The 24,901-nt window shown below is 48.5% G+C and overlaps 1 protein-coding gene across 1 annotated transcript in view; it reads right to left on the bottom strand.

The window, feature by feature from the left end:
* Positions 1 to 8,054: 8,054 nt before the first annotated feature.
* LOC131269360 (transcriptional regulator ovo-like) overlaps positions 8,055 to 24,901 on the bottom strand; it is a 32,682-nt gene continuing 15,835 nt past the window's right edge. The window contains exons 3-6 of the mRNA XM_058271710.1: positions 13,743 to 13,975; positions 10,623 to 13,694; positions 9,013 to 9,753; positions 8,055 to 8,240 (exon numbers count right to left, since the gene is read on the bottom strand). Of these exons, the coding sequence (XP_058127693.1) occupies positions 8,055 to 8,240; positions 9,013 to 9,753; positions 10,623 to 13,694; positions 13,743 to 13,975 (4,232 nt within the window). The remainder of the gene's footprint in view (positions 8,241 to 9,012; positions 9,754 to 10,622; positions 13,695 to 13,742; positions 13,976 to 24,901) is intronic.

Genomic DNA, 24,901 nt, shown 5'->3' on the forward strand with positions numbered 1-24,901 from the left:
AAACAATTTCTTTTGGAAGTAAGTATAGTAATCTTAAAAACAATTTCTTTTTTTTTTCTTTGCTTGGCCTTCGAAAATCGTGGGTTTAGCAAATGTTATAAACACATTTTATCGAAAAAGATTGTACTGTGATTGTAAGTGTTCTAAAAACGCTTGGCAGTCAACGTGTTTTAATTGTTTCTACACTAAAGGTCAAACTTGGACCTTTTTTTATAAGAGTTTGGTATCGTTTAGATTTCGAGTCAGATTATTACTTCTACAAATTCATCAACCATGTAATTTGATTTGTAATTAAGAACTCCTTTTCTTCCTTTTTTCCGATTTATTAAGAGAAACTTTAGAAATTAGTTGCACAATCTAAACAAGTTAAAAAAGTTGCCCCTTTTATCTATTCATTATGACCTCCAAATCCCCAACTGAGCGGACCTATTGGAAAGTACTCTTTTTAATACTTTTCTCTTATAAGTTAATTCTTTTCTACTTCTTTTCAACAACTTCGAATTTATTAAATTGTTAATAGAGGAAGGCTCTAACAAGGCTTTAAGGGTGAAAATTAACGATGATAAAGCAATATCGAAGTATACCAAAGCGAAGAGTATAAGTGATAAAGAACAATTTCACCCCGGGGCTCCCTTAACCTCATAGGTTGATCCACCTCTGATGTAGCTACTTGCACACGTGAATTGAATCTAGTCTATTTTATTACTTTGTCAGCTCGTGCGGTTACAGGATCATCTTAGATCATTTTTATAATTGACATTCGTTTCTCCTTTAACTTATCATGGTCAACTTTTTCTGTCTTAAATCTATTTAAACTGAGCTCTTCGATTGTCTTGCATATTATTGTTGTTGTTTGTTTTTCAACGTTTCTAGCTGCCTTTTTATCACTTGTCTGTTTACTTTCCACTTGCTACGTTCCGAATCAATACCCGCTTGTGCTTTCCTTAACAATATTAAGGAAATAATATTCATATCATTAATGTTCATACCAGTTCTGTCAAGATAATGTTCCCGGCTAAGTTTTAGATATTTCAAAGTTTTACAAAGTGATGCTCAAGTGAAAATGCATATCGAACAGATTTATATGACGAGACCAATTGCAGGATGTACAGCGGAGGGCTACATATATTCCATAACTGTAATTGTTTGGAAACTACTTAGAAAGACACATTGAGCTTCATTTAAATTGGTCAAGTTTATGTAATTTATTCTGGAGAAATCTACACAACGTTTCATTTTAATGTACAACGTAAAAACTAACATTATTTTGTAAATCGAATTGAACTTCGACCATCCGGCTTTGAAAAGTAAAACGGGACAATTTCAATGACTACACCTGGTACTTACCAGCTTACGAAGAAAAGGTCTTCCTTGGTGTGGACAAACAAGAAAACTAAACAAATTATGTAGCATCAGTAGCTTACCTGATTGGCCACACAACCAAACGGGCTAGCAAAAGCAGTCTAGGAACTAGGAAATACCTTCGAGTTGTGCAGTGGAAATCAGTAAACTTCACTAGAGCCTGCCGCAACAACATTCCCTGTAAAAGTGAAGGAAAGGATTGCGGGTTAAAAAGGTCCTCCGCCCTCAACTCAGGATAGTGCTGCGTGACGCGAGTAGACGCGGTGCGGGTTTTTTTGGGGCCCGCTTTCTGGCTGTGGACAGTTCCTAGGGCAAGAGTACCTTCTTGATGTTGACGGCCAGCGATTCGATGTCACCCCTCCGCACGGTGCACGCTAGGTAGAACAAAAAAAAACAAGGTCAAACGAAGTAGCATTTAGTTCAGGGAACGAATTGTTGTGTGTTTGGTGTGTAGGACAAATATCTTTCGATACGACACTTTTTAACCTGCCTAAACGTAGCGAGGAGGTACCGCGGAGGTGAGGTTAGGTGACTTAACGGGCACTTATTAGACATAGAGAGCGTATAGCGTATATAGCGTAGAGCCAGGTCACCAGGTAGGACAAGCAACACAGACAACAAAACCACGCGTTTTTTCTACCACGGTGCCGTTTTAGAGGTTAGGACCGGGCGGCGCACCCACCATTTACGTCTTCACCATCACCCTTTTGATTCCACGTCCGTTTGCCACGCGAAATACACCCCCCCTCCCACGGCAGACGGTGATTTTAGCAAACGTTCACTATCCGGTTCGGTGTGGTGAGAAAACAAATTCAAATCACACACCGTAGTAGAACCACTCTCTAATGCCAGTAGCAAAACAAGTGATAGGAAGCGAATGAGACCGCGAATTGAGGACACTTACAGTAGAAGAAAAAACCATAGATATTGATATATACATAGCGTAACTAACTTACGATACAATTACCGAAGTGCACGTACACTTACACACACACATACACGCAAACACATCCTTTTGTAAACACCGCGCAGCTAGAGGAAAGAGGGAAAAATGCACGACCGATAGACAAACGAAAAGCCGTTTAAAATAAATGATTGCAACTTTCATCATTTGGTTTCTTTCAAATTTGAAACTTTAGTTTGAAGTTAACTAGACTGCAATCAAATTTTAGAAAACTATAAAAATAAATCGCTACACTACAACGAGAGAAGAGAATTACAAACAAATTACTTCGCATTACAACCAAAAAGTAATCACGGCGAGGTGTAAAGTGTTTGAAAATTAACAAAATTAGTGAAAGTTCCAATCGTTTAAATGGGGCTTTACGCCATTGGGAAAGAGAAGAGGTTGACTCCGGTTTGTTATCTTCCTTTAAGTCGAAGTAAAAGAAAGTGGCACACCAAAGAAGAAAGGCAATGTAACTGTTTGTTTTATAACGAAGAAATTATTTACTATTGCTCTCACTTTCACTTTCTTCATTGCGTTCATTTTTCAAATGTTGTTTTCCTTTCCATTTTTTTCTCGCCGTAAGTTATTCCGATGGAGGAAAATGGACTCCTGACGGAAGCTAAAATCGGGTTATAAAAAACGTAAATTAAAAAGGAAAACCTCTTCCCCGCTCCCTCGCCTTCCACTGGCATATATAAACACACGCGCACACTCGGAATGGAACGGCGGCATTTACGTACACGTACAATAAACGTTCGGTTAAGGGCCCACGGTGATGGACACTGCCTGACTCCGCGCCGGACCGGCGGCGTTCTCTCCACAAACACCACCCGGACAGGACCGGGGCCGGGGTTCGTTTATCCTAATTGCATAGAGAAAAAAAATAAAGCAAAAAATAACAACACGACTATTACAGTCTCGATTACTCTTCCACCCCGAGAACGCGGAGAGATTTTCCTTCGAAAACGCATAGAAACAAAAAATATTAAACCAATTAGAACACGCGGAACGTCTAAAACGATTGCTACCCGTTTGTTACTACCTTATATGAAGTTATATATAAATATACTCTTGAAACTTAGACTAGCTAGGAAGGCACCGGGCTGGGACACGCGTGCTGCCCCGGCGTCAATCCATTCGCTACCATTACACAACACTCACTCACAGACACATTTTAGAACTTGCGGGAACAACTACATTTTAAGGTGTTGATAGTGATAAAAAGCAATACGAAGCAAACATACAAAACAACCCAAATCGAGGACGGGAAAACTAAACCGCCCGGTTACTGCTCGGGCGGAAAAATCGAAGGCCGTGAAAAATTCTACCACACCCCGGACACACATTATCTTCGCTTCTCCACCCATCCAACTACGCACATACTGTCACGTTAGCGGAATGAAAAATATTATAAGAAACGAGAGAAAAACTAATCCGCACAACCCTAACCGGTTTGATTTTCCTAGCAGCAACTACATAATAAAACAGGCAGATAAAGCAGGCAGATAAAGAAAAAACCCGAACCGGAAAAAATAACTTCACAAACTCAAACCACACATGCAATGATGATTTGAATACACCATTTACTACTGTAAGCAACAACCGAACAATCCGATCATGAACGCAAAACGAAACAAACGGAAAACGAAAAGAAACCAAAACAAAGGACAAATAAATAGAAGCAGTTTCTTTCATTTTCAAAAACGGACCTATGTGTTTTCAATCGTCCAAGATGTATGATTTTGCTGTTAAAGGGAATTTTCTTTTCGAATCATTTCGATGGTCTCATACAACGTGCACTTGTTTTCATTTAAAACTCATGTTATCAAGTTATTTAGTTTTCTTTACTAAAGGTTTGGCAGAAATGATGTTTCGGATCCGAATCGAACGCTCCAACGCGGGGTTATTTTTTTTTTAACACATATATGATTGCCTTCGTTTATTTGTAGTTTTGTATTGTCCGCGCCGTGGTTTTCTCTTTTTCTTTTCCGACGAGGCCGAAGAAGAAGACGGTTCCTCGCGCTAGCGAAGACGAAAAAAAAAAAAATAAATGCTTTCTCAACACCACCAACTCGTTCGTCTCCTTTCCTCTCACTTTTCAACTAAAGATTCCCTCACGTGTTTTTTTTTCTTCTATGCGGTGTAATTGAGATAATGTTTTGATCGCTTCGGTATCTGTGATTTTTCACTCTTTCTTTTTCTCTCTCTGTGGGGAGAGCGAGCCGGGTACGTTTGTTTTTCTTCATTCGGTCCTGAATTTCCCACCTTGCCGGGGGGTGCCCGGGTGTACGTCCATGTCCCCTTGGTGCTTCGCTTTCTTCCTCTTCTTTCCGTGAAAGGTGGTTCTCTATCTCCTCACGCTTCTGGTTTTGTATACTCCTTTTTTTTCTTCCGCTTTCCTATAAATGCAACATGATCGCGAGGGCGGCAAAGAAGGGGAAGGATTTTTCCGGGAATGGAAAACTAAATTGCATTCATTTTCATCCCTTCCAATGGACGACACCCGGAACGCAGCCCGAACGGATGTGGTGTGCGTGTGGATGGGATATATTGCTTTCGATTGTTCGTTGCGTATGATCTGTGTTTTTTTGTCTGTATTATTAGCGCACCAGTGTGTGTGTGTTTTCTTCCGCTCGTTTTCTGCTTAACACTTTTTTCCACTGCCTAACTGTAGATTAAATCTTACAAAACTAGATAAAAAGGTACTCCATCATAATGATTATGCCTTAAAAGATAGAATTATTCGTCGTTGCTCCGACCGGCCTCCCCGCTACCTTCGCTTGCTTTTCCCCCGATTCGGTTTCATTCGCATTCTTCCCCTCCAGCAGTTTTCAGTGTCGTCCTAGTCTTCGTCTGTTTTTATTTTGTTTGTTGCCTTCTTCTTTTAAGTACGATCCATTTCCGCTTTCCATTCCCCCCCCATCTGCTTACTAGAGTTTCAGTCCATTCCCACCCACACTCCTCTTTCTCTCTCTAGAGTTTGACAAGTTGAATGAAAAGTTTTCATACCTACTATTAACGAACAATAAAGAAAATTGGTGATTGTCCTCTAAATGCGTCGAGTGTGCAGGGCAACACAGAGGTGAACGTGGGGGGGAGGAGGGTAGGTTGCAACTGGTTGCATGCGGAAATGTGTCCCCAGTCTTCACGAGTTCATACCGAAAATTGCATCCTGTGGTAGTCGTTTGTCCTGTTTGTTTCGTCCTTTTTTCTTGCTTTACTTTGCTCTTCGCGACCCTTCCGTTTCCTCTGCCTCGTCCCAACGCAACTCTTCCATCTGGCTCGGTCTCTCTCTCTCTCTCTCGCTTAAACTTCCTAATAAATGATTAACACAGCGGCGCTGGTTGTTTGCTTACTGTTTGCATTTTTTTATCCGTTTTTGCTATACACTAAATTATTCCAACACCGACGAAAAATATGTTGATTGCACGAAAAACCCCGATTATACTCATGTTTTCCTAGTTGTTTGTTTTGCTTTCACTATCCTAAGAGGTCCTTAAACGATAATCAAGTAGGCGTGCACCACCCCTCCTTTCCTTCCTGTCTCGACGGGCGGCGAGCGACGCACACACACGCACCCACACATCAGAAGAAGAAAAACAAAAGTAGTTTCTTCAAACAAACGCACAACCCTTTTCCTGGTGGACAAAACAATGTCGCGAAAAGGGGTTTTCTGCCGGAACAAAATGCTGGCAAATGGAGGGCGGCTTGGAGGAAATCGATTTCGGTTCTCTATGTTGCGCCCTTAAACCCTTTTGGTTGTGTGCGTTTGTGCCTCCCTCCTCTGCGCGTCCGGAAGATTTAACTTAAGGAACCAAAAATTATTAATTTCTCTACCGGAGAAGGAGGACCGGCGCGCTGTGTTCGCTACGGGGACACACTGTCCAACAATGTAATTCTCTTATTCTGACGGTGACGGTTTCACACCATCTTTGCCTTGACGGTGAAAAGTTCGCGAATTAATCGACAATTTTGATAGTTGAGCTCATTAGTTCTTTTACTTTCGGTTTTATAATTCTCTAACCCTTGCAGCTTGCAGCCGTATTTTTCCCTTCTCGCGCATTCTCTCGCATTCTAATCATTCATCTAGTTCATCCAGTCATCCGATTCGCATCCACACACCTACACACATACTCATATGCGTGTCACTGTTCTTTGCCACGGTTTGTTTTTTAGTCTAATTTCCATTAATAATTAAGGTTCGTGTTTGTGTGGTTCATTGTGAGCGCCTCCAGCTGTCGAATATGATTTGAAGTGAATGAATAAACACGCGCTTTTCTTTTTTCCCTCGCTCGCCCGCGCCGCCAATTGCGTTTTCTTACAGTCTAGTAACTCGGTTTCAGATCATTTTCGTCTCCGCCTCTCTCACCCACACGACCCCCCGCACATGACCAATAAATGCATCATTTCCTCACTGCCACCTACCAACTCTACTACACACGCTTACTACCTTAGTGAATCCATTTGCGATTAAGACTTTTTTCTCTCCTCTCTTTATGTGTTTTCTTCTTCCTTCTACTTCTTCTTCTTCCACTTCTTCTTCGCACGGTCGTTTATAGAGTTCTTCGGCCGGAACAGTTTTCGACGGCGTTTATGCGTACAAAAATATATTATAAAAAAACATATTAAAACAACACACGAAAGTTTCTTGAAGAGAAAAATAAAGTATGTCATTATCGAAAACGAAGCAACACAAATAAAAAGGTGGAGCGGGGAAAGGTGTGCAATGGGATGAGGGATTGGTAGGGTCCGTTCCCGTTCCCTCCCACTTCCCGTTCCCAAACCTCCGTGTTCTTCTAAAAATTCATCCAAGAGTGTTCCTCCAAAATTCATTGTCCGGGAAAATTTCCCGGATCATTCCACCAACATTTTCATCAAATGAGGATCATTTCCTACCCCCCAAACACCTCCTCCCGCTTCGCTTTTGAGCGATAAAAGAGCGATATCGCTTCCCAAAAAAAAAAAAAAATCGATTCGTTTCTCAGTTTGAGAGTCGAAAACGAAAACAAATACAAAAGTATATTTTAAAAGAACATTAAAGTAAAAGTAAATGAGTCGAAGCCCCGCCACGGGGGTGGTTTCCTCCCCCCCCCCCCAAAGGGTGGCCCGTTCATTCGCCGTGAAGATCGGTTCTCTCGCAATAATGCACGCGCACTCGGGAGGGTTGGAGCGAACTCCAACCCCTGTATGTATCCTTGTGCCCGTGCGTGTATGGAATGTATGTGTATGGATGTGTTACGTGTTTGGGAGAGTCTCCCCATCGCCGTTTTTTCCTTACAACCTAGAGTAAGATCGTGACTATAACTAGAGCGCTCACTACTCCGTAAAGTGTGTCGCTGTTTTACCGACTAAAGGGGGGGTTGTTGTTGTTGTTTGTTGCCTTAAAACTAATATTGCAGCAAATAAATATTTCCTTATTCCACTACTACGTCTCCTCCCGGGGGAGAAATTCGGTATTCCTTCCGCTCCCCGACCTCCTTCCCCATCGTCATCGCGCTAATGCTTTCCATTACATTCCATTGTTGATCCTTCACCTTCCTCATCCTTCTCCTCCTCCTCCTCCCCTCCTTGTTCTTGCCTTTCGAGATTAAGACAACGGATGCCGGCCATTATCGTCCTCTCGGAAAACTCCTTTCTTCGCCCCCCCGGTTGTCCGGGGTCATTGCGTTCGTTTGCTGGTGTCGGAGAGGGTGGGGGAGGGGAGGGGAGTGTATGCACCGGTCACACACGCGTCGCCGACCCATCAGTTGTGCACCGGCATCGGCAGCGAGCCGAGCAGGTTGTTCGCGAACGCCGCGTTGTTGAACTTGAAGTGACGCTTGTCGTAGAACTTGAGCAGCGCCGGCGAGTACGGGTGCTTATCCTTCAGGTGCATATAGTGTACCTCCGGCTCGTTCGTCGTGTGTCCGCACTCCTCGCACACGTACATCTGCGGGGGGGAGAGGGAGAGAAAACATCGAGGCAAGTTAGTAAACCATTGGAAGGTAAATATAGAGTGGGGTTGTCGAACCCTGTTGTACTAAAATACTAAACGTAGCACATCACCGACATTGTGGGTGATGGTAGCAATCCTCATCAGCCCTTTACACTAATACAATAGTATGTTATAACTATTATAAAATGTATCCTTAAGGAGCTCTATATGTAAACAATTTTCATAATCAAATTTCAATTGAAAATGCTTATACTAAAATACAAAGTGTCTTGTGCTGGGAAACGCTGTGTTAACACGTTGACTGCCAAGCGTTTTTAGTAAACTTTTTTAGTACACTCTTTTTTTTATTAACACGTTGACTGCGATAATATAACATACAAGTTATTGTAATATTTTACATAAATTCTTTGAGAAGCTTAATTTGTGCTTAGCCTTCAAAAATCGTTGGTTTAATAAATGCTATAAACAAATTTTATTAAAAAAGATTGTGCTAAAAAAGTTTGCTGAAAACGCTTGGCAGTCAACGTGTTAAATTTGTTTATATAATGTATAAAACCAACGGTTTTCAAAGGCTAAGTAAGTAGTTTGCTTTCCAAAGGATTATTTGTTAATATTACAATAATATTTATGTTGCATTTTCATTTGCTTATGGGACGACAACTTTTTAGAACTAATGATAGCCATAGCAGTCAACATGTTAAAGTGTTACAGAGAGAGCCTCATAGTGGTTTAAGAACCTCAACATCCTAGAGGTGTGGTAGGTTACCTTCGTGCGACGCTCCTTGTACGCGTACTGGTGCTGGACGCCGTGCACCTTGAGGCAGTGCGACTCGAGCGAGCAGCGCTGGGTGAAGGACTTCTCACACAGGTTGCACTTGTACGGGCGGACGCCGGTGTGCGTGCGCGTGTGCCGCTTCAGGTCGAACGTGTCGTTGAAGCCCTTGGCGCAGAAGGTGCACAGGTAGCGCTTCACGTCCGAGTGACACTTCATGTGGCGGTTCAGCAGCCGCTGCAGGCTGAACGTCTTCGAGCAGATGCGGCAGACGAAGCGGTTCTGGTCGTCGTCGGTGGTGCAGAGCCCCGAGCCGGCCCCGTTCGCCCCACCCCCGTTCGCCGCCGACGGCGATCCGCAGCCGTTCGGGGACGAGCCGGACGACGACGACGAGGAGGACGACGAGGACGACGACGACGACGAGGACGAAGACGATGCCGATACGTTCTCGAGGTGCTGCTGCTGTAGAATCTGCTGGTGTTGATGCTGATGGTGGTGCTGCTGCTGCTGTTGCTGTTGCTGCTGCTGCTGCTGCTGTTGTTGTTGCTGCTGTTGCAGCTGCTGTTGCTGGTGCTGGTGGTTGCGCGACTTGCTGCCGGTCGACAGCTGCTTTCCACCGCCGTGGCGATCCTCCGAGCGCATTCGCAGCGGCACGTTCTCGATGGCCAGCGGGTTCTTGATGCCGTGGCCGCCGTTCACGAACTGTAGCTCCGAGTCGGCAGGAAGGCCCAACTGCTTAGAGTGGGCGAAACGCAGCCAAGCAAGGTGACGGAATTGGAGTGCGGTAAGGGAAGAGAACAAAAAAACGAGACTTATTAGTTGCAAGTTAAGGATGTAAAACAGAGTATGTAAATCGTGTACGTGTGTGTGTATGTGTGAGGATTTATCTAACAACAAAAGGGGGTAACTAGCACCATTAATCGAAGTTCATCAAAGGAGTTATTCCACATAACATTAGAAAATAAAATCAAATTTCCCATTATTTCCCACCGAAAAACATTGATCTTCGCTTTTCAATAGAGATGGGCCACAGGCTGATTCAGAATAATGAATCTGAGTGAATCTTTCAACCGAATAACTGAATCGGAATCATAGAATAGAACATGTACGAGTATTCTGTGATTGTTGAGAACTCATAAATATCTAACAGATCATGAATCATCCAAATTGCTTCTCATCAGAGTCATTTAGCAGATTATTTTGCTATTTGCAATCTGCCGAAATTGTTGAAATGAGTCGAACGGAAAATTATCTGCATAAAAATCATCACCCTACGCTTCGCCAAAAAATGACTCCCAATTCTACTTTCAATATCTCACACCAAGCAAGCAAAACGAATGAGCGTCCAAAAGTAAACCGTCTGAAACATTCCTCTATATGGTTGCAATGCTCTCTCTACCGGTTGAAAATATCCCCTTATGCTTTTGAAATGTTCTCTCTACCTATTGTAACATTCCATTATATGGATCGAAACCCGGTAAAAACCGATTCCTCAACTACAATTGTAGTTTTTTAAATCAATTTCTATGAAAAAAAATATGTTTTAATCTTAGGTACTTCACACTGTAATGGTTTAATAAGGCAGTGTAGAACCCGGTACATACGTTTTGAATGGTGCTAGCGAGCACGGCGGGCGGCGGTCCGGCCACCGGGACGTTGTGTGCGCTGAGGTTGGCCACCGTCACCGACGACGCGGACGCCGACGAGGAGGTGGAGTTGCCACCGGGCGATCGGACACTGCCACCGCCGCCGCCACCCTGACGGTGCTGGTGCAGCTGCTGCTGGTGTAGATGGTGGGCGGCTCCGAGCTGCAGGTTCATGGCGAACGGGCCCTGCAGCGGCTGCAGGCTCTGCTGCAGGTCGAAGTCGAGCGACGAGCCGCCGCTCGGCGACGGCAGCGAGAGGTTGCTGTGCGCATCGAGCTGATCGTAGCGCAGCAGCGGCTGGAACGAGCCGTACGAGCCGCCGGCCGCCGACTGCAGGTAGGCGGGCGGCTGATTCGCATCCTGCTGCTGGTGATACTTGCTCGCTACCATCGCGTGCAGATGCTGCTGGTGGTGGTGCCCGTTGTTGTTGTTGTTATTGTTATTGTTGTTGTTGTTGAGGTTATGTTCGCCGAAAGAGGCCGCCGCCGCCATCGTGGTGTATTCGCGCGCCAACCCACCGAGGTGTGGGTGAGAGCCGCCGCCAGACTGCTGCTGTTGTTGTTCGGCAGATGCGGACGTCGGGTAGGCGTCGGCAAGCGGATCGTGGACGTTGTCCATCTGGTGCAGGGAGGTGCTGACCGAGTCCGGTGTCAGCGAGGGCGTCGACGTGAGCTCGAGGTCGTTGCAGTTGCTCGACTGCTCGTCGTGCATGCCGCGCGAGTACAGCGAGAACTCGGCGTCGCTCAGGCATCCCTCCAGAAGCCCGCCCGGGCTTCCCCCGGCCGACGACGGGTACGTCGTGAGCGTCGCCGTCAGCTGCATCGAGTCGCCCATGTCGATCATCGAGTCGGCCACATCATAGCCGCCTCCCGCTCCACCATTGCCACCTCCTGCTCCGCCGCCCTCGCCGCCAGCACCACCACCGTTAGCTGCGGCCGCCGCCGCCGCCGTGACGTACAGGCCGTGCAGCGTCGGGTCGACCTTCGTGTCGTAGCCGAGGTCCACCTCGTCCTTCAGCGCCAGCCCGAAGTTGTGCAGCATCAGCGTGCAGTGCTTGCTCATCGCCGCCGCCGTCGCCACTCCGTGCACACCCCCGCCGCCTCCACCCCCTCCACCGACCACGCTACCATCGGTAGCGCTGCCGTACGGGAAGCCTGCTCCCATGCCGAGGATGACGCTGCCTCCGCCTCCACCGCCCCCCGCCAGGGGATCCTGCCCGCTCTCGATGTCCAGCGAGTTGAGCAGCTGCTGATAGCTGGCGGCCGAGTTGCTCAGGAAGCCGCCTCCGCCACCCCCGCCCGGGCCGCCACCTCCGTTCGCGTTGTACCCGTTCAGACCTCCGCTCGCCCCGCCCCCCTTCAGGCTCTCGTAGAACGGCGGGAGGGAGCCGGTCGGTGGGCTGTTCGGCCCATAGTTGGAGCGCCCGTCGCGCCCTCCCATACCGCCACCCGCACCTCCTCCGAGCGCACCACCACCCGCTCCGCCGCCGCCTCCACCGCCGGAGGAAAAGTTGATGCCTCCACCACCGCCGGCGCCTCCTCCTCCGCCCCCATTGCCGCCGCCGCCCGACTGTCCACCTCCTGCTCCTCCTCCTCCGCCACCGCCCCCGTTGTTCGAGGAGCGACCGTGTCCGGCCGCACCCTGCATGATGCCGCTGATGACGGCCGCCGCCGCCGCCGCCCGCGCCCGGAACGGCTGCCGATGGTGCTGCGGGCCATGGTGCGGGTGGTGGTGGTGCAGGACGGCCGCCTGGCGTGCCTCCCGCTCCCGTCTACCCGGTGCGGCTCCCCGCTCCTCCTCACCGCCGCCCTCGGTGGAGCGCTTCGGGATGTGGTAGTCGATCGGTTGCTCCTGCTCCGGCTCCACCACCACCACCACCGGCGGCCGCACCTTGAGATCCACGGCACGCGGGTTCGCGTCGATGTGTTGTGGTGATGGTGGTTCAGCCACCACGCTGTTGCTGTTGTTGCTGCTGGGGTAGGTGGGCTCGGTCGGAGGCTTCCGGGCAACCGCCGGCGTTCGTTGGATGACCGAGCAGCGCACCACGGCCCCGAGTGACACGGGCCCGGGCGGTGAGGGGACACGCGCCTTGGCCGGTGGCCCCTTCGGAGACGGAAGCCGCACCTCTCCGCTTCCCGGCAGCCCCGGCTCGTCGCGGATTATCACTTCGCACTCCTCCTTCGCCTTCTTCGTCGCGTCCTTGCGGGAAAGCCGCGGCGGGCTGCGTGTCACCATCTCCTCCTTCTCCCGTTCCTCCACCTCCTCGGCCTTCTTCTTCTCCCGCTCGTCGTGCTCTTCCCCTGCCTTCTCTTTGTCGTGCAACGGAGATGTCGCCGCCGCTGCTTTATCTTTCGGAGCCGCTTCTTCCGGCTGCTGCTTCTCGTCGTCGACCACCACCTCCGCCGTCACTGGCTCCTCCACCTTCTCCCCCTCCTCTTCGGCGGCGCACACCGGAGGTGGCGGCGACTTTGGGGTCGTCGGCGGCGTCGGCGGCGGTGGCGTCGGTGGGTAAACCTTCCGCTCCGCGTTCGTCAGCACGTGCCCGCGCACCCCGACCACGTACGGTGGCCGGCACGGGCTCACAATGGTGGTCGCACCGCGCCGGACTCCCCCCTTCGCCTCCTTGTTGTTGTTGGGCGCTACCACTGACGTCGTTGTCGTCGGTTCCATCTGCTTCAGGAAGGCGGTGTTGTTGCGCGGTGGGGGCGGCAACGGTGGAGCGATGGGTGGCTGCCGCCGGGCACCTCCGCGCCCTCCGCCACCTCCTCCCGCGTCCAGGTTGACCACGGGTGGGCCACCGTAGCTGATAAACGACGACGACGATGGCGTCGCGGCTGTTCGCTGCATCTCCTTCGACTCCTGCTGTAGAGGTTCGTCGTCTTCGACGGGCGGCAGCTTTTGGTACAGCCGCTGCGACGACGACGACGAGGAGGAGGACTCTTTGGCGGACGGGCCACTGCCGCGGAGACAGAGGGCTGTGTTCACGAGGTAGGCCGCTGCACCGAGGCTGTGGTGAGGGTGGTGCTGCTCCTGCAGGTGCGGATACGGATGATGGTGGTAGTGGTGATGCACCGCCGCCGCCGCCGCCGCCGCCGCCGACCGGCTACCACTGCTCGCTCCCGCCAGGTGCAGACTGCTGTTGCTGCTGCTCTGGCTGTGGCTGTGGCTGCTGCTTCCATTGCTGTTGTGGCCACCCTCCGCTGTTGCCGACTCGGCGGACGGCGGTGCGGCGAAGATCGACAGCGAGGGTGACGTCGCGCGCTTCCGGCACGGCGGGCTGAGTCGGTTCTCCTCGCCGAAAATGTCATGGTCTGAAAGGCAGAAGAACAAATACACACATTATTAATAAAAGGAACAATTTTAGAGGAGAAGAAGAGCAAAAGGACATGCACATGTTGTGTTTTACATTCTGGTTCAACTGTTTTTTTTGCTATAGAATTGAATTCGAACGTTCATTACCGAATGTTTGTTTTAGTTTTTCTAAATTCAATTCGTTCTATATTACATAACCATGTGAAGTAACCTTGGTCTAGACGTATAGAATTTATAAATAAGACAAAAGTGTAGAGATTTCTAAAAAAGCAACCAATGCAGTAGAAAACTACAAGCCGCAAAGACAAAAAAGGAGATTTAACGATGCTTGCGATTTACTAAAGAAATAAACTATCATCTCTACGGAACTGTAATGGAAAAATCTAATGAAAAATTCGCCCTACAAACGTCAAAGGACCTCACAACGAAGTGCGTGCAAACAGGACGGCGGTACGTACGGTGTTTCTGTCCAATCTTTAAGCTCACTTCGGGCAGGTGGGTTTAAAGTTTTGGTTTTGTCTATTTTGCTAGCAGCACACAAACGCAAATAAATGCGACAAACAAAACTGTCACGAACGACGGGGCGGGGCAAGGTCCCCCTCGTTTCTGGGGAGGGGGGTTTCGGTCGCGGCGGTGAAGGTGAAAGCCACCATCATCCCACCACAACAAAACGCACCGTGCAGAAACAAACAGAAACAACAGACGTGGTAGAATGCAGGCGCACAAGGGCAAACTTCCCGCCGTTCGCGCCCCCGCGCACACTTCTAAACGTCGTCGGCCCGTTCTTCTTTCGAGTGAAGGTTGTGTGTGCTCTTGGCAAACATTTTCGGCTGGCGGTCGCCGCTACTCCGAAGAACATTTCCGTCGGCAAAAACATGCGAAGAAACGTAAGGCTAACGCGTCTTGCGCGTTACCGCTTTTGGAGAAGATTCGACTGCCTTCCTTTTCCGCACCCTTTTCCCGGGCCCGCATTTCCCGAACCAAATTTTTCTGCGCTCAAAAAGAAACGAAACAACTACCGCTAACATCGGAGTTCGCAAGGAAGAAGAGGTCAAGTTCTTCAGCATTATGTGGCCGAGATGGAAAAAAAGGTACCCAATGCACAACGGTTGCTGAAGATCGGAAGAACCGAAGACCGAGTTTAGGCACAAAAAAAGGGGTAAAGATAAAAACGCGAAAGGAAACCCTGAAACAAAACTTATAAAAAAAAAACATCCCACCTTCAGGAAGGAAAACGGGCGGCAACAAATGAGTATGTTCGGGTGGAAGGAAACTAAAAACCGTTGAATAACAAAAAAAACACTCTCGTTAAAGTAAAAACAAACGAAGACGAAAAGGAAGTTGCACAAATGAGTGGAGAATGTTTTCTTGAACCAAAGCAAACAAAAAGTGGGCACAAGGAAAGTTAAGTTATCTCTCTCAATATTGGTTAAGTTTTTTTCATTGCATAGTTTGGTTCTTCCATATTTTAATTCATGCAATTTCATTCAATTGAATTCATTCAATTTTAATTCAATTCATCCTTTTCGGATGATTTTTAAGGAGTTATCAAACATTCTTCCACCAGAACTAACCTTTGCAAGGGTTTCGATCTATTATATAATGGAATGTCGATCTATTAATTAAACGGAAAGGATGTTTACAGAAGCATCGGTAATCTTTGCAATCGATTAGACGAGTTAACTTTCAACTTCACAAACCTTATCGTTGTTGTAAGTCAATGATGATCCTATCGATAATGTTTGAAATGTGTTGTTTTACAATCATGAATGTGGTTTTCAATTAAAATACAAAAATATTCTTCTATTTATCATTATTATTCGAGTTGTTATGGTACTTCTTCAAACAACAGACCCGTTTGATATGCACATTTCCCTTTGCTGTCTGATACATTCCCCTATATGATTGCACAGTTCTCTCTACCGTTTGAAAATATCCTCTTTGCTTTTGGAATGTTCCCTCTGCCACTTGAAACATTCCATTATATCGATCAAAGCCCTGTGTTCATTTAAACTCTTCAAAAAGGACGCCACCCGGAGGACTCCCCTCCTTGTTTGTTTCCGCAAATGATTTAAGAGGGCGCGCGTGAGTCACGTGGCAGTCACTCAATTCGCAACTCCACCCACATCCGCCGGTTGGGTGCGTTGATCAAGGAAACGTGAGCGAGTCTCACACACGCACACTTACTTTTCGGAACTGTTTTCAATTTCGAGACCCGTTGAATATATGCATATTCGTACGTTCGTCCATGTCAGTTTCGATTCAATGTTTTGGATAGTCCAAAGAGGCAATCTGCGTAATCGGGATACTGCCGAGGGGGAGCAGAATACAGATCTCCAAAACATAAAACTCCGAGTCCTCCGGAGAAAATTAGCATCGAATGTCCTTCGGAAAAGCCGGCGTAGTCGGCTTCTGAGGGAAAGAATCGACTCTCGTCAGGCCGCAGGAAGTGTTTTGCATTTTTGCCACGTGTCGCACGAATCCAAACACCTCTTCCCCACTGCTCTTTTTCCCTTCTTGTCGAGAAATTTGCACCTGGAATCACCCACCCCTGTCTCGCACTGCAGAGAGCGGAGCATCGACTCCCGCATTTGGACTATCATAGATTTCGGCGGCGAATGTGTCGCCGGTCTTATCGTCTCGTATGGAAATCCACACCAAAATGGCGGCCAATTCCTCCCTAGGTGCGATTGCCTACATTGTCTACCTCTGCGACGCGTTTTAATTATTTTCTCTTCAGTGCGGAAAGCGATAAACAAAACACCAACCGATTGCTGGCGATCCCGCTTCCGGTCAACAACACCCCGGAGGAACACAATAGTGGGACGAATAGCCAAAAAAAAAAAGTCCTGGGTGGTGGTGAAGAGAGTGGGACTGCTGATTTGCATTCGAATCCACCGAATCCATCCGCGCGAACGAGAGAAGCAGAATGAAAATCCGAACTCGAGAAAGGAAGAACCTTAAAAATAATGGGTGAGTACAATACAACAAAGGGTGTGTTACATTACTTCCCCCAACCGCGGTAAAGCGACACCAGCGGCTTCTCTTCTGTGCTGTCCACAACATGCTTCTCTTTTTCCATTCCGTGTGCCAAATAGCTGGGTTTCTTAATAAGGGAACTCCATGCCCCGACGACATCATGAGTATGTGGTATTTCATTTATATTCTAATCAGAGGCAACAGCAGCGCAGCTACTCCGCGGTGCGTGTATGCCTCTGACGTGTGGGGGGGGGGGGGGGGGGGGGGGGGGGGAACGAGAGAGTGGGCACAGAATATGGTAATGGAACGCGCTTCTGTTCCGGATGTTGCTAAAGTCAAAAAATAGCCACCAGAACATCCGAACTCCGGAACTCGTCGCGAATGGAGAACAACGCCGATGCTCCAAAAGAGCTACCTCGCTCGCACGCTCACTCAAGCGCTAGTTTCATTGATGATGATGTTAGCACGGGGCTGTACACAACAACGCCTAAAAAGCAGATGCGATATGGGCGTCCCAAAATGGCGTAGCGTAATTAAAAAAGGGTAAAACGGACAATGGGATTTTATTTGGAACAATGAACTTGCACTGTAGTCCCAACCGCGTTTGCTTCAGGAAAGTCAACAAACAAATCGCCAGGTACTAGGTAGGGAAGGAGGAGTGGTCGGTTGTGATGTAATCCCCCCCCCCACGCACCGCTCCTATAGATTCAGGCAGGTGTCGGATTCACACCAAACGATCGGCGACATAACCCATTACAAAAAAACCCGTTCCTACCCCCTTTCTCCTAAACCGTGGGTGTCTCTCTTTTTGGAATTGGAAAAGACACCCATTAGCATATCGACAAAGAACCCCGAACCCTTCTCTTTCTATCCATGCGGAGGAATGTGAAGCAGTGTAGGTCCCCTATGTGGAATATTCAAGTCATACAAATGAGAACCCCTCCTGATTCTTCTGTCTGAGAATGCGTGGCCTACAGAATGCGCCGGTCCTAAATAGGACACAGGTGGATACGAGGTCCGTTGCGGTCTTCTGAGGAACGTGTTCTTGTAATTATTAATGGACGAAGTTAGAACCCCCAAATATGATGTTTGCTGGAGGAGCCCTGCGCATTCCCTTGAGGGGAAGGACCCTTCTCTCGTCGGAACGGTATTTTGGGAAAGTTTTATGTGACCCTAGCTGATGTCTATATTCACTGCGTACAAAAGACAGTGCGGTCGCGCAACGAAGAGTTGAAGAAGGGACTAAACTCTAGGCCTGGACTGGACTAGCCCCCGCCGAGCACGTGCAAAGGAATTAGCCGAACGGTGTCAACGCAGCAGCGATCGTAGAGGGGTGATCGTTAACTACCTAACACAGACGTGCAAAGATGAAGAAAGAAAAAACACAACAACTTGCCGCAGAATTTCTCTCATCTTCTGGAATGGGATTGTCACAGAACGGATGTGAGTTGCAATAGGTTGCTTTTAGCTGTGCGCGCAAGGTGGTTACGCTTCCGTCCAGGAGGGGGTTATAACCCCTTGGATAACCTTAAATCGTTGGTGTTTTGGATAATTTCAACAGCCGCACAAACTCCATGAAAACGTTGAATTGCGTTCGCCAATCAGTTCTGCAAGAGTGTTAGAGCTACTGGATCTCGAGAGAAGTCCCTAGGCGTATGTCATTCTAGAAGCGTCCAACTGGAGAGAACCCCCAAAAACCTAAAACGTGTGGTTGTTTGGCATCATTTCAACCGCAGACGTTCAATTGAGTACATCGACAAGAAGTTCGCCAAGTTTCAGTGTCAAGAGAAGGTAGTCCCCTATCTGCCGGCAGTACCCAATCAATAAAGAACGTTCAGAACCGATCCGGAAGGAATGGAATGATATCCACTTGTTACACCTCGGCCGGTGACGTTGGAGAGAATCGCCTATTGAACATTAAACCTATGCTTTGGTTCATTTCAAGAACTGTGGGAGGCCTAGGAGAGAACGTTCGCCCGTAGGTTCTCCAAGCGTCGGTGCCAAAAGAAAGTGATTGTTACGTAAAGAAGGTGTTAGAGAGTGGAATTCGAGAGACTCAGATGGTAGTCACTAGGCGAATGGGCCATCGTTGGTGTTAGAAGTTTTGGGGTTCACACAGGAAGTCGCGAGGACGTTCTCCCATAAGTTCTCCAAGTGTCGGTGCTGGTTATTACGCAAAGTAGGAACTCGAGGACTCGAGGAGGTAGTTACTAGGCGAATGGCATAGACTTGGTCCTAGAACCTAGTTCCGTCAGAGATATAAGAGACTGCTTGGTACTAAATGTAGGCCCGTGCGATGGCTTCGAGTACTGTCGCGTACGACGAAGACCTCCAACACCACTACTACCCGGACGATGAGCTGGGCGTGGAGGAGTACCTGGAGTGCGAGGGTGCGAGCGGAGCCGTGCCGGAGGGTATTGCGAACGCCGAGTTCCAGGTGCTGGTGTGGGGCGCCTACTGCAGCACGCTGACCGCCTCCATCGTGGGCAACTGCTCGGTGATCGCGATCGTCGCCACCCAGCCGCACATGCGCACCGTCACCAACCTGTTCCTGGCCAACCTGGCCCTCGGCGACCTGCTGATGACGCTCTTCTGCGTCCCGTTCACCTTCGTCTCGCTGTTCGTCCTCCAGTACTGGCCGTTCGGGGGCGCCCTCTGCCGCGTGGTCAACTACTGCCAGGCGGTGTCGGTGCTCGTGTCGGCCTACACGCTCGTAGCCCTCAGCGCCGACCGCTACCGCGCCATCATGTGGCCGATGCACCCCCGCCGCCGGCTCCGCAAGCCCTGCGCCCACCTCCTTATAACGCTCGTCTGGCTCGGCGCCTGTGCCACCGCCCTCCCCATCCCGCTCTTCTCCGCGCTGGTCCAACCCAGTCCGTGGCATGCGCACTGCGGCCAGGCCGTCTGCACCGAGGTCTGGCCCGAACCGGCCGCCGACCGCGGCTACTCCCTCGCCCTCATGCTCGCCCAGTTCGCCGTCCCGCTCGCCGCCCTCGTCTACACGTACGGCTGCATCGGGTGGCGCGTCTGGGCCCGCCGACCCCCGCTCGAGCCCGCCCCGACCTTGCCGACCTCTACCTGGCGCCGCCAGCGCACCATCACCACCACCACCACCGACACCGGCACCTCCTCCGTCTCGTCCGTGCGGCAGTTCCGGCGCGCCCGGAAGCGCACCCTCGCCATGACGCTCGCCGTCGTGGCCGCCTTCGTCATCTGCTGGCTCCCGTTCAACGTCTTCCTGCTCGCCCCCCTCGACGACCCCTCCTGGGCCCCGCTGCCCTACCTCTACTTCGCCTTCCACTGGCTCGCCATGTCGCACTGCTGCTACAACCCGCTCATCTACTGCTACATGAACGCCAAGTTCCGCGCCGGCTTCCGCACCCTCCTGCTCGAGCCCTTCGTGCGCCTCTACCGCCGCACCGTCGCCACCCTGCTGCCCTCCGGCACCCCGCCCGTCGGCAGCCTCAGCAGCATCCACACGGAAATGGTGCAACTGACGACACTCAGCAACGCGAGCTCGAGGTCTCCGAACCACCATCATCTCTCAGAATGACCACCCCCCTCCCTTTACCCACCCTCCCTGTTTGTGTGTGTATGTGTGTGTGTGTTAGTTTTGTTCTCTTCGTCTCTTCGGTGTTAATTTTGTTAAATTAGTGCAGGAGAATAATAAACCAGTCAACACAGCAAGCATATGCAGCTGTAAAATGTCCCCTTCCCTCCCTCCCCCCCTCTCTTTGGGTTTTTACCCGTCTTTTCACCTTTTTTCGCGTTCTCTGGAGCTTCCTCCTCCGTTGGCAGATGCATTTTTTTCTGTCAAATGTTACGTAAAAGAGGGAAAAAACCCGCTCGGTTTGGTGGAAAAGTGTTTCTCGGCAAAAAAGAGGAAAGTGGGGGGAGGGTAAGCAGAGGTCAACAAGGCATGGCACGAAAAAGGCCCTCAGGGGGGGGAACACACCGCTTGACCGTGAAAAACAACCTAACCTTCCTTTGTTTCTCGCTGTTTCCGTTTCAGTGTCCGTTGTTGCGCGTTGTTTTTTCCCTTCCCTTTTAGGTCCCTCCCTCCTCCCCCTCTCTCTTTTTACGACTACTTCTCTTTTATGGCCCCCCCATCAGCGGCCGGTCGTTGTTCTTGTTCTTTTGTACTCTGCTGCTCTTTCCCTGAACATTGAAACGAGGCGCATCCGTGGGCTTTTCTTCTCTGGCCTTCTCTTGAAGAAAAGCGCATGAGGTGGGGTTGGGTAATAAAGGGAAAGATCAACGACCTTTCTCCGCTGATCGCTCGTCATTTCCGGCACCTTAGGAACGAAAGCGCCGGAGTGAACAGCGGGCGATCAATCAAGCGAAGCGAAGATGCGCGTTCTTCCCCCCCCCCACACCTGTACTGTTCTTCCACCCCACTTGGGGGGAGGGTTTTCCTCTCAATTATCTCACTCTATCTCTATCCCGGGTAACCGTCTTTCCCCTTCGGTACGTTTCTATTGCTCATGGAGTCGAAAGAACATTGAGATTTGCTTCTCCCCTACTCCCTCCACCCCTCACCCAACCTAAACAAAACTGGAGGGAAATGGCCGCGAGGTTCGGTTGCGCTCCAGCAATTTCCTTTTTCTTCCGATGGGCAGAAATAAAAAAGAAACCAACAACATTTATAACAAATAAGATCCAAAGAAAATGATTTTTGTTTCTTTTTAAGGATTCATATAATCTCCGTATGTGTGTGTGTGTGTTGAAATTCCATTGACACAACAAGATTGTTGATAATTTTGTACCAAAACCGTTGATTTTCATCCCTCAAAACACTACGCACAACAACCACCCTGGAAGAGAACCGCAGAAAGGTGGTGGCGGGGGGGGGCAGGAGGTGGAATAGGAGATGGCAACGCGGCGGGGCGCGGAACCGGTACTCGCCGAAGCGTACTAAAACGCAGCGCACACAAAAGCCTCGCGCGCGACATCTCTTCTTTTACACAAGTGTAATTTGAAATATGCACACACACACGCGCGGAGGTATAGGGGCACGCACACCGTGCGGTCGGTCTAACTGTACCTCAGCGGCGGCCGCGGCCATTCCCACCCTCCCCCCTCTTCTGTTCGTTCTGAAGGGGGGTTCGTCGCTTCGAAGCCAGGCGAGTCTTTCGTTCGCTTCAGAGCGTTTAGCTTCCCGGCACGATCTTTCTCGACGGTGTCTGTCCCCCTCCCCCCCTCCCTGCTTTTCCTTGGGCTCAAACCGTCATCCCCCCCCTTCCCTCCCTCTCTCTCTTTCTTGGTTTGCGTCTTGGATCCAGACGGCGCGATGATCGCTCATCCAAAACGGGAAAGGGAGATACAAAGGAGTGGTAAAACACTGGGCAACTGTGTGCTTCTATGTATGTGTGTATTATGTATGCCCTCATACAGCGAACCAAAGGGAAGTTGTAAGATCCATTTTAAAATGAAAAAAAAAAATTCCCCGAAAAAAAAACATAACAACATCCAACGAACTACAAAGAAAAGGAAAATAACCTAAGCAAGCTACATTTTTGTGAAAAAACATTCTAATGTATAAATTAAAATATATAAAAGTGAAAACATTCAGTTCTTAAATTAACAAGATGTTGGTTTGACAGTTATCAAAACTGAAAAGATCTACAAACACTTCTTCAAAAAACAAAAAAAAACAACAAAACTCTTTGACCGCGTAGTTCCACCCGTGCTGGCCCACTGTGCACCGTAAGTCAAGCATGATGTGATCAAAATATGATCATCATATGATCGTCGCGCCATCTCAACATATTGTACGGCAAAAGAGAACGAAATAAAAAGGCCCGAAAGAACCGTCAAAAGATGGTCGTCTTCCACTGTCTTCGTTTGTCGTTATTTGTATTCTATATTCTCCATACATACAGACACACACACACACACACACAACACTTCTTCCTTTCCGCGGCGGTGCGTTGTGTTGGGTTTCTTTTCGTGGGCCAAGTTTTCTTCGATTGCTCCTCGAACAGAACATAATCCTCTCCCACCGAATCGCCTCCTTCCTGCCCTTGCGTGGTCAGGGCAGGCAATCCGGTTCCTCCATCCCTCCTTCCCCCCCTCTTTTCCGCTGCCCCTGCACGCTGGTAGACTCCAAAATGGGCAGCGAACATGTACGGAACAAAACAAAAAAAAAAAAAACGAGCGATTGACGCTAATAAAGAAGAACCGTTCGAACGGCGTTTTTCCTTCTCTTCGCTCTCCCCTTCCCACTCCCTCTCTGTCATTCACACGCATACACGCGGGTTCCGCGAGCTACCCGCGACGACGTGCACATCATCATCTATGCGCTCCCCCCTTTCCCCTATCTCCCACCCCCTCCCTCCTTCTCCTCCTTCAACGATCATTATGCGGCTCGGAACGTCCGAATACGGGGTTGGTGGTGGTGGTGGTTTGCCCTGCCCCTGCACCATCATATCATTTCGTAAAAGAGGCAGAGAATTACAATATTTTAACAATGTGTGAAATGCGGGGTTGAACTACTCACCCCCTCCCCGGTCCCCTTACCCTGAAACATATTCGTTTTATTATTTCCCAAGAGCCGTAGCAAATAGTTTCGCTTTAGAACAACTCTTATTCAAACAAAAAAACAGTGGGGAAAAAGTTAACAAAATCAGGTGTACAATTAAAATGCTCAATAAAGCCACCGGTAAAAATATAAAAAAAAAAACAAATAGAAACAGTTCATTTAAAGGAACGCACAACGGGGAGGAACGAAAAAAAAAACTTGCGCACCGGTTCTGTTTTGAATATTTCGTTCCTGCTTGGTCATGGTCCTCACACCACACCCTTTCTAGCAATTACATTCAAATTAAATTTATTCCCTCTGTTGGTGTGGGGTCACCCCACTGTTTGTGTGCCACACATTCTAACTAGAATGTTTAAATTCCCCTTTTCCACTTGCTTCTTTTGCATTCTTGCGAGCCAAAGGAGCCATAAAGCACAGTCCCGTCGAAATCCCGTAGATCAGGGGTCGGGCATACGGGTCCTGAAATGGACCGGATGACGAAAAAAAAGGGCCCGAAACCGCGGGACAGACACCCAAAAGTGTATGACATTAGCAATTTGTTCTAAAATGTGTTTGACCCATAAATAAATGAAAATACAACATAAAAACGATGGTAATATTTAGAAAAGCGTTCTTTGGAATGCTAAGTCTTTGCTGGCCTTCGAAAACCGTAGGTTTGGCACATTTTAGAACGATAAATAGTAAAAATGCGTTCAACCTTTGACGATTAAAAATTTAAATGTACATGAAATATGTGGCGTATGAAAATAAAATGATGCAAATGGTAGATACAAAAAAATAAAAATTTCGGTATAGTACATAAACGGAAAAATGCAAACAAACGAGATGGTAGCGCTTTTGAAAGCTATGAAAATACTTATAAATCCTTTTATATTCGGATTTAGAATGAAAAACATACTCAAAAAATAGGTAAAAATTGCGTATAAAAGGAAAAATTAAATATAAATGTAGAAACGATTCTCAAAGGCAAACATAGATGACAACGAGGCAAAACACAGATGTGTTAGAGGCAAAGATTAACGCGATGTCAAAAGTGAATGGTTTCGCGGCGAAATTGGATGCGTGTTTCCGAAAAAGTGGTGTTTTAGCGATGATAACACCTGTTTTTCGAGGGAAAAATTAATAGGAAAGGTGTTGCAGTGTTGTTTTTCTCATCCTTCACAGTACCAACCGTGCGATTTCTTTCTAATAAGTTAAGCGAGAGGCCAAAGAAAGGGAAGAGGCTTCCGGAGGAGGCAAACTGCTTGCTTTTTAGCTGCAAAAAGAAAAAAACAGCTCTCGTTTCTTCCCTTCCCACGTCCACGGAGGAAGTGGGGACTGATTCAAGATCAGGATCTTGGCTCGTTCCGTCCTCCCACTCCCCCTCCCACACCCTTGCGTTCGTTCGTTTCCTACTTTTAGGAAC

This window comes from Anopheles coustani, chromosome X, assembly GCF_943734705.1.
Source record: "Anopheles coustani chromosome X, idAnoCousDA_361_x.2, whole genome shotgun sequence".
Taxonomy (NCBI): domain Eukaryota; kingdom Metazoa; phylum Arthropoda; class Insecta; order Diptera; family Culicidae; genus Anopheles; species Anopheles coustani.